The following is a 10240-nucleotide window of genomic DNA, read 5'->3' on the forward strand; positions in this document are numbered from 1 at the left end:
GGAGACACTCGCAGAAAACACTCATGTTAAGTGTTGGTCGAAGAATGACTTGTGGCCCCGAGTTTTTGGCAATACAATCAGTGCATATGTGGTTTTGTAATTGGTTATTTGTGATGCACTTTATTTTCTTGACCTCCTAGGGAAGATCATTTTTTGTAGTTTCACTAGTATTAATTTTGTAAACTATTTACAATTTTCTACTGAATATTTTGCCTTGAGGTACTGCACAAGTTTTATATTTGTGCATGATTTATTTTGTCTTGTTTTAGTCTTAAAACTTTATTTGTGTGGTTGACTAATTTATTCCGCTGCATGTTGTGGATAAGTGTTATAACACCTGCAAACAACATCTAAAATCTGATACGCACAATCTAAATATTTTATGTACTTTTATGTTAAACAAATCAGCTTTCGGGTACGAAAGATAAAATGGATGACATAATATATTGAATTAGAATCTGGCAAAAAATAAATGCATTGTACTTAATTATATACATTATTTACTTTATTTGTTTGTTTGAGATAATTAAAATTATAGTTTAAATTAAAAAAAAAAACTTTTTTACGCTTAAACTCGTACTAATCTTGCTTAATTTTAAAAACTTTGAAGCCTTGCTCCCACCACACTCCCACGTACTTCATGCTAAACTCGTGATTGGTTGGATTTGACTGAACTTTTCACAATATTTTGAACATCATGTTTTAATAAATAAATGGATTCCAAATTCTTTTTACGTAAATTCATATGATAAAATCATTGCAAGCTACTTAAAGTTACATCGACCTAGATATCGTGCTTTAAAGTCATATCATGTACATTGATTCTAATTAATAAAATTATTAGCAGGTGGTTGGAGTTTGCCTAAGGTCCAATTCAGTGCAAGTGCAATCAGCTCCAGCCTTTAGTTTACCATATCCTAAGGATATTGCCCCAAATGTGTGTAATTTTTTTAATGTGGAACTCACATATTAGATGTTATATCCTAAAGACAGCACCTCATCAACCCAACTCTAGGGAATGTATGATACAAGACACTGAAGACATCAAATATTAAAAAATAACATTAGCATCTCAAAATATATCCCAACATTTAAGAAAATGTAAATGGAGCAAAAAAAGCAGAATCACTCTTTGAAAAATGGAAATTATAACCCCCACTGATGCAAATCCAAGACCAAGGTTTCCATAGAATACTGTTACAATGGAGCATATAGACCATTTCCATGATAAACTGAATCATAAAAAGCTTTCAAAGCCCGTTCGAAGGCCGGAAAACTGAATAACCATTGATACCAACGGCGTGGTTGGGAAAATCCAGTACATGATGAGGATATCCATCAATTTCTCCATTGCTGATGGTTGAACAGGGCATATCTCCGGATATTTGCCACTGATTACGCGTCAAACCATCAATATGTCCATTTAAATATGGTCTTGGAACAGTATGTTGCCGTATATCCTGGATTGGATCATACGGAGTCCCAGTAACCGAACCATATACATGCTGGAACCCATCATCAAGATAGCTCCGCGTCCTCTCAAGCCTACACAAGCCCGATGATAGGAGCTGGCTGCTTGACATGCCATGGTGGTAACTGGGGAAGCTAAATTGCCGGTTCATACTGTGAGGCCCACGTTTGAAACTCTGATAGCCCATCCCAATTCCATGTTCATCATCAAGCAAATCATTGATGATATCTATGTGCGGAAACTCATCCAGCGACTCATGATTTTGCCGACCAGACGTCGAGGCTGGAAGCTCGGACAGATGGTCTTGGGATCTCCTGGGCGCCGGACCATACAAATCATAGTGTGGCATTTCATTAAGTAGCGGAGCATGATCCCCGGTTAAGTTCCCGCTGTTATCCACTTGGGGGTTTTCCATCCATGGTGGTCTATTCTGTAATCTATCATGATGATTCACTGTTCCAAATGGAAATCTTGGTCTGATTGAATTTGAATCCATTATGTCAGAACTGTGAGATAAAAATAATGGTGCATTTGTCACTGAACTTGCTGAATGATTCTGCCAGTACGCAGATGAATTTCCAGTAACTTGGCTACCGATGATTGCATTTCGATAGAATTGAGGAATATAACTCTGGGTTGGAGATGCAGTAGCCTCTGGACCAAGCCTACCACTTGCATTAACCAAACGTGCCAATGTGGAAGTCGTTTGAACAACAGAAACCATTGAAACAGCAGGCCTAGGGGCAGGAACAATAGGAGCGCTCAAGGGCCTGGACATAACTGGCACTTGTGGCATTGAGGGCTTATCAGCTGCAACTCGCGCATGCTGCATATGAGCTTTTTCACTTACAACAGAAACTTGATTTCCTGAAGGATTTTCAGCATGCTTTGGAGTTGCAAATTTCTGAGTATCACTCTGTGAGGTGGTTGCACTTTCAGAATTTGATATGCTACTTGTTCTGTCCACTTGTTTTTCACTCTCCGAAGTACGCTTCTTAGCCACAATAGGATTAGTCGAAACTCGCAACTTTGACTCCAACTTTGAAGTAGTAATAGATGGAGTGCTTATGGAAGGGCTCCTGGGAGGTGACATGGTATATTCTGTCCGGTCACCATCAAGTTCTACTCTACACGAGTTTTTGTCACCAAAATTGTTGTTTACTTCCTCCTATAAGAAACAAAAAGGAACTAAGCAACGCGTGAAGGGTCCAGACTTAGAATCCTAAGAAAACCATATAAGAACCTAGTATTCCTCAAAACATATATAATTCAGAATTCAACACAAAGTAATAAAACCACCTTCCCAACATTTCGCCCAGTCAAGTGTACATGATCCGGCGATGATTGAACAGGAGCCTTATAATTAGATTCAAATGTCTTGGAATTTTGGGAAGCATCGTCCAACTGTACTCCATCCGGAACCCTCTCAGATGGTTGACTAAGTTCTTCATCAACCCAATGAGCTGTATCAGGAGTAATTTTGCGTCGATGGTTCCTGGCACTGTGACGTTGAAGTAACTAGTAGCATTAATCAGAATATCAATTCAAAAATCCTTAGTTAAGAATAAAGGAAAATTGCTTACACAATTGAATCCTTTTGGATTTTGTTATTGCGAGAATTGCCATAATGAGGCAGACTAGTTACAGTGGAAGGAATTGACTCGGTGGAACATGTTGATGAGCTATCATCCACCATAGATAGAATACTTCCTTCTATTCCATTCTGTGCACGTGAAAGCCTACCATGCTCGCTGCTACTTCCTTCTGAGGGAGGGTGCACCCCAGAAATATTGGCCTCCCAATTGACAGGACTAGCTTCTCTATCTGCTGAATCTAGTCGAAGTAATTCAGGAACATAATCAACAGAATCAGACACATCAGAAATATCTTCCGCTGCATCAAGTGTTTCAAGTGTCGTTGCTGGATCAGAATTTAAGATGTCCTTTTTTTCAGCAGTAGGATCATCTTCCTCAGCCTTCTCTAGGGCATTAGGTTCAGGCTTGTGGTCTTTTACCTTGTCCTTCCCTTTGCGAGTGTTCCGTTTCTGTTTGCCCTGAAAATACAATTTCAGAAGACGTCTTATTTAATTTAATGATAGATCTATTTCGAACCCCGTCTCCATTGTCCATTTATAGAACCAAAGCGGGGGAAAAAGAAGGATGAGATGGGGAAGACCCTTCAATCAATTCCCCAAGTGCCAAAAGAGTACAAAATAACAGACATTGGGGAATTAAGACACAATTTCAACATAAAAGTCTGCATTCAAAGGGCAATCTAAAACTGTCTGTAAAAGGAGTGGAGTTGTTCTCGTTTAAGCATCCAAGTTCGACTATCACAAGGCAAAACTAGAATATCCAGCATCTGAAACCCAGAGTGCGAACATCATGTTGACTTGTCAAGATATAAAGTGCTTTTGACAAACCTGCTTTTTTTTAGATTTCTTTTCCTTATCCAGTGCTCCGCATTTCATTTTCTGCTCAATATCAGCAAGCCAAGCTGCTTCCTCTTCACGAATGAGCTCTTCTTGCCTCTTTAAAGAAACTGCCTCCTGGTATGCAACTTCAATTTTACTGTTTAAAAAATAATGAAAGTCAAGAATTTGGAGCAGCATAATAAAACCGACCAGCCAAAAATTTTGTGCAATATGTAGTTGAAGAAAAACAAAGATGCTTTTTATGCGTCCGGAAAAGAAAGTGATTATAAGTAAAAATAAACTTTTGAACTTCAACCAGTTTGAACATTTTCTTATTTCTCATCCTCTCACCGGATGAGAGAACAAAAATTTTAAGGCAACATTTGACAAAATATCAATCACCCAGAAGAATTTGCAGATCCAAGTGACTTCTATTTGCAAGTAAACTGGCGAATCAGGAAACATAATGAGTAACCACCAAACAGCGTTGACCAGAAAACAGGATTCAACACGATTGATATTCCGTAAAACATGTGTTTTTTATACTACCTGCATAACAATTGACAACTATGGAAGTCAAAAATAGTGTACACGAAAGACCATGTTGATGTAGCACTATTAGCAGTTAACGACAGTTCCAGGAAAGCCACATCATTACCAATGTTGATGTAGTACTATCAGCAGTTAACAACAGTTCAAGGAAAGCTACATCATTTGCAATACAAAACCAACCAGCAATTGGCAATTAGAAATGAAAATACCTAAAAATATGTGTCAATACAAATATCTCAATAGTCCGACGTCCCAATTCAGTCAATCGCCTCTCACCACGTTCAATAGAATCCTTGTTGAACTCCTCTCCAGCAGCCACATCCTAAAACAAGATTAGCAGAATTATTCCAAGTCAAACCCGAACTTATCTTCTTCGTCTTTTCAAATGAGTGACATCCAAACAAATTCAAAAAATATTGTGAAATTTGGTTTGAGGTTGTTATAAAATAATGAGGTCGATTTTCCAAGTCAAACCAAGATCTAGCTTCCGATAACGTCGTACTATATCGCAGTGTTGAAGATATTCTCAGGAAAGTGCTTGGAGTACTGATTCAGAGTCCTTTCAGTATTTATCGAGGTTCAACTCGCTCTTAAAAACTGAGTAATGACATTCTTTTTTAAAGCAGTAACGACGAATTCTGAATAAAGTATATAAGTAGTATATCATAGTACTCACCTTTGTACGATTTTGAGGACCTTTCTCATCCTTTGAAGGCAAAGGTTCCATGGCAGCCCTCTCCAGAATTGGCAACACGTCGTCCACCAATGCAAGCATTTCTTTCTCAATGCAAATAAGAGGAACTGGTGAATCTTCCATTTCCAAATATTTTCCCTTGATTTTCTTCCCCTTGGTCTGGCCTTTAAGAGCCTTCAGACCACTGTATAACGAATCCATGACCAGGGTGGATGTGACTTCTTTTTCTATGAAGAAATGCTTCACGATTACTTTTAGTATTGTGTCTGTTTTTTCTTGAGACATGCAGCACCTGGAACTTTGGTCCATACCCAACCAGAAAGCACGGAAGCTGAAAATTTATCACAGATTGCATACAATAAATTTTGCCGTTGTATAATTGATTTGAGAACTACTAACTTTCAAAATTTAAAGCTCGAAGAAACCTATTCTGAATAATAAGCGCCAAGAAAATAGAAGTGCAACATAAATCAACACAAAAAAGACGCAACTGATTTCTTTAAGTTGTGTTTAACGATGGAGGAATATAATTGTTCAATACATGAAGTTCTATAAGCTCTTCAAATTTGCTCTTCAATACACGAGGACAGCCCATTTGAAAAAATCTCCACTGTTAATTTTAAAAAAAAAATCGCTGCACCACACAGACAACACGTTTGAAAAACTTTTCCATTTGAAAATAATAATAATAATAATAAATCCCAACCGCACTCGAGAAGGGAAAAAGTTTGATTTGCATGCTCCAAGTACTGAATTGAAACACATTTAATTTGCCATGTTTGGTCATGTTGATACTCTATTGGTGCTGATTTTTTTTCCTTGCCTCAGGTTTAGCTATTACGTCACACATGAAACACGTGCTCTGACTGCTATTATTTAATTAAGCATTCAAAATATTTTCATCAGTTTCAAATAAAGAAGTAAGAGGTGGAAAAGAAATTCAAAAGGCCGTAAACTGTTGCCTGAGGTGGAAAGAAATTTAGATTAGAAAAAAAAATGTACAAAGTACCTAGACCATCTAGCTTTATCCTCTATTAGATTCACAAGCTTTCCCCGACATTCTTCCACAAAACGCCTGCAAATTGTTTCTACGTTTGTCAAATATACACGAACAAGTTCCCTCCTATACTGGCAGTCAAGGCAACGGAATGGACGGTCTGCTCTCTCCCTGCAAACCAACAGTTAAGGTTCAAAATTGGTAAAAATAGATTAAATAACTAAAGAAAATCAATGACAGTCAGAAAGAACCCAAATAGGTACTAAAAAATAAATTTCAAGAAATCAGATATAAGTACTTTATATGTGCCTCCAGTTGTTAATGAGGTTTTGTGTATTTTATTATCATATCGTTCTCACCTACCTCTACGATTTAAGATTAACAGATTTTATACATCATATACTGAAAGTTTTGAGTGGATACTATGATTGCAAAAGAAAGGTCAGCAAAATATGTGACACTTGCAAGTTACATCAATGCGGTAGCTCTGTCAGCTATCAACATAATCGCTCTTTTTAGAAAGAAATGAATTTGCTTTGTCAGCTATCAACATAATCTCCCTTCTTAAAAAGAAATGAATTTATTAATATTAATTTAATAACTTTAAAACGTACAGGTGAAGGATAAGATATCCTTCCAATTAATCTTACAAAAAACAAAACAAAATAGCAATCCAAATTCGAGGCCTAAACGATGAACCACAATTATTAAAAAATTACCTAATGACTTGGACTTGAGCTTTAATTACCAAAGTGTCAGCATCAATAAACCCATCCATGACCTTTGATAGCTCCATGAATTTCTTCCATCCCCAGTCATGCTCCTTCTTCCTGAAACGATGCAATGTATCTACAAGTGTTTCAAGGACATTTTACAGTTGGTCACGTTGGGATTGAAACGCCAACTTTAAAAAAGAGAAATGATTATACAACTACCAGAATATTTGGATTTTTTAGGATCTTTATTCACCACAGCAATAGTAAATTGTGCAAAATGGCTCCACCCTGTTTATATGGAGACATTGCATTATTCAAACTCTTAATTGCATATTGATCAGGGAGAAATATAGCATCATCAACCAACCTGGAAGAAGCTTGTCATGATTGGCCACACAAAGAAACAAAGAGAGGTGATTGCAGACATCACAGCCTTGAGGGTAAATCAAGATGTACCTTTCAAAAAAGTTGGAAGGATATATTGTTAGGATTAGATTTTCAAATTAACAATTTCACTGAATACTATATTCACATACATATAATATACCACTTTCATACAACACACGCAAGAAAACCACAGCATTCAATGAAATATATGAAGAACATAAGAACATATTTGTATGCCATATATACTAGGGGTAAGATTGAAATAAACAACCAACCATTAATGAGGAACATAATTAAAATTAATATAAAGCAGACTTATTCATTACACAACAAGCATTACAGATAGTAAAAAACCAAACCAGGTCTCATGTATGTCGAGCCACTAACTGTGGCGAGGATTTTCTTTCATTCAACAGTTTGAAATCATATCTAGAGGGATTTAAAGAGTTTTAAGAAAGAGTTCTAAAAAACAAACGTAGGCATCCACAAATAGTTAGGCATATTTTGACCTTAACAAATTACAAGCATTCTCTTCAACCAATTCTACATAGGCATCCACAAATATATAGAACCCTATCACCAATCTAAAAAATATTATGTAGCATAAAAGGTTCAAGAGAATATAATTTGAATACCGTAAGCTAGTATGATACAAACAATATAATCTGTAATAATGAACAGAATTTATGAACTTTGGATATAAATTAGTCGTAAAAGGCGAGAGGCGCCACCAAGCGAAACCCACGCCTGGGTGCAAGTGAGTAAACCCAGGACTGGACAAATTTGGAGTTAATTACAAGATACTAAACATAAGATCTCAATAATCTAGATAAGAAAAATAAAATAATGAAGAAATAAACCAGTGATAAAAGATTCCCTTAATTACTGCATACTAAAAATATATTTTTCCAGGAAATGGCAGTAGGTTAATATATTTTGCAAAAACATTAATAATAGCATTTTTTCCATATAACAGTAGCAGATAAATATATTTTTGCGCTAGCTTAATTATTTCAATAATAGTGTTTTGTCATATAACAGTAGTAATTAGTAAATAAAGATATATTTTTTAAAAATCAATAGTGCGCCTTGCTTCGATAAGGCTCGTTACTCAGGCTCCGGGACCCCTTTGCGCCTTATTGTGCCTTGTGCCTTTAACAACTATAGATATATAATAATGACTTGTCAGCTTTGTGCCTAGCCAGGCGGAAGCATGTGATGGATATCGTACCATTTGTATCCCCCAATCTCAAATGCATTGCTCCGAATTTCTCTTTTGTTCACTTGCGAAAACTTATCAATTTTCCAAGTGTGTTTTCCATATAACCCAGAAGGTTTTGGTCCTGAAAAATATCAAGCGTAAAATATGAATAACCGTGAAGCTAGAGTGGTTCTATATTGGCAGACATTATACAAGCCAAGTATAAACACTGAGCTATTAGTGAGAAGGTAAATTTATACATACAGAATAGAAATAAAGAACCAAATCTCATGCATTTTATAAGACACAATTTTTATAAACATAATCAAGTACAGATCTAAATAGAAAGAGAAAAACAAGAGCCTATGACAGATGCACAGCATCGTGTCTTTTATTCAACTGGGAGCACGTTAACTTGCAAAATTAACAGCCATGAGAGAGATATACAAGTAACTTAAACATAATAAGTTATAAGTGCCAATTGCCATACCTCCGTCGTCGTCGCTGCTATCCCAGTAAGGTGGTGAAATAGATGGAGTTCCAATTTCAATATTCTCTGAAGACCTCAATTCTACCAATTCTTCCCCTGATCGACATAGCTGCTGTCCATTTGTTGCCTCTTCCAATGACCTTACCACACCAAATTCATCAGCTGCAACCCCAGCCATTTCGACTCCTCAACTCTCACCACACTTATCCTGAAACAGCCTGATCCAAAGCAAAGTTTGATGCCACACAAATTTAGTAACATAATTACCTTGTAAACATGCAAAAAAATATCAAACAGTTAATTAGATGGCGAAAAAACACTCTGCTCTGAACAAGATTTATGTATCAAAATCCGAACACCTAGTAATGTTTTGGATTAATACATAAAAGCTAGTATCTTTTATGGTAAAGCAGTTTAAAAATCACTTCAATCAGGCATAAAACAAAAAATTAACAAGTTCACAAATTGGAAAAGAAAATGCAAGCCGATTGACGAAATAAACACAAACACCACCAAGTCCTATAACTCAAAAGTTCACCAGAAAAAAAAAGTTCTCTAAACCAATTCCAAAATTGATCAAAACAATTGGAAGATAAAAATTCAACTCAAACGCCATTAATCAGAACAAATAGCAACCAAATAAGTCATAAACATGACATGATCGATAAATTTCATAAACTGTTCGACTTTCAAACTGTCAAACAAATCAAATTACAAACAAATCAAATTACAAACAAATCAGAATATAAACCATGAGAAATCCAAGAAAACCCAAAACCATACACCTAAACCTAACTCAAAAATCCAATATAAAAAAATCAGAAGAGAACCAATAAACCCATTATATTTTATGCAATAAAAAAGAAAAAAAAAATCTCTTCAGATCGAGAGACATAACTAAACGGACCTTAAGAAAAAAAAGAATGAAGCTTTATTCGCGAAATTGACAAATTAGAAATACATACTCGCGTTAGAGATTTGAGGAGTTGAAAAGGGAGAGTAGGAAAATAACAGAGGCGGAGGCCATAAATAAAAATGTGCAATATTTCTAGTGTGAATGTTATCGCACATGGTTACAAATATTGAAAAACATATTGTGAAATTTAGAAAAGGTTTGAAATTACAAGATTTAGATAATGTTTAAAATTGTTTGAATAACATTTTATTTGTAAATCAATTTAAATTATCAAAACACAATAAATAAATAAAAACTTTGACAATAAATCATATATATTCATGTATTTATATATCATTTTTCAATTCGCTTAATTATAAAACGACAATTCTCTGATGTAAATAAAGATATTTTTCATCCAAAT

At 35.6% G+C, this 10240-nt stretch overlaps 1 protein-coding gene across 4 annotated transcripts; it reads right to left on the bottom strand.

Annotated features, from left to right (window-relative positions):
• Nucleotides 1-1040: 1040 nt before the first annotated feature.
• Nucleotides 1041-9987, bottom strand: LOC142551266 (TNF receptor-associated factor homolog 1a-like). Of its 4 annotated transcripts, none has more exons than XM_075660405.1 (13): nucleotides 9887-9987; nucleotides 8922-9139; nucleotides 8462-8573; nucleotides 7211-7299; nucleotides 7063-7131; nucleotides 6847-6976; nucleotides 6140-6298; nucleotides 5113-5461; nucleotides 4646-4758; nucleotides 3894-4041; nucleotides 3055-3524; nucleotides 2780-2972; nucleotides 1041-2639 (listed from the first exon to the last, which is right to left on the bottom strand). In XM_075660405.1, exons 2-13 carry the CDS (start codon nucleotides 9097-9099, stop codon nucleotides 1251-1253), a joined length of 3399 nt encoding a protein of 1132 aa, XP_075516520.1. In that variant the 5' UTR covers nucleotides 9100-9139; nucleotides 9887-9987; the 3' UTR covers nucleotides 1041-1250. The 4 variants fall into 4 exon arrangements, with proteins under 4 accessions (XP_075516520.1, XP_075516518.1, XP_075516519.1 ...); XM_075660403.1 differs by having other exon boundaries at nucleotides 2771-2972; XM_075660404.1 differs by having other exon boundaries at nucleotides 2771-2972; nucleotides 9829-9905.
• Between the last annotated feature and the right edge of the window lie 253 nt (nucleotides 9988-10240).

The sequence above is a fragment of the Primulina tabacum genome, chromosome 7, assembly GCF_025594145.1.
Source record: "Primulina tabacum isolate GXHZ01 chromosome 7, ASM2559414v2, whole genome shotgun sequence".
Classification (NCBI taxonomy): Eukaryota; Viridiplantae; Streptophyta; class Magnoliopsida; order Lamiales; family Gesneriaceae; genus Primulina; species Primulina tabacum.

Bases quoted from the DNA above. Each gene is read 5' to 3' on its own strand.
- LOC142551266 (XM_075660403.1), bottom strand. From the start codon at position 9,099: ATGGCTGGGGTTGCAGCTGATGAATTTGGTGTGGTAAGGTCATTGGAA. The intron at 7,300-8,461 runs GTACGATATCCA...CTTTTTTGAAAG, and splicing joins GAGATTGGGGGATACAAATG to GTACATCTTGATTTACCCTC. The intron at 3,525-3,893 runs GTTTGTCAAAAG...TTGTATTTTCAG, and splicing joins AGAAATCTAAAAAAAAGCAG to GGCAAACAGAAACGGAACAC.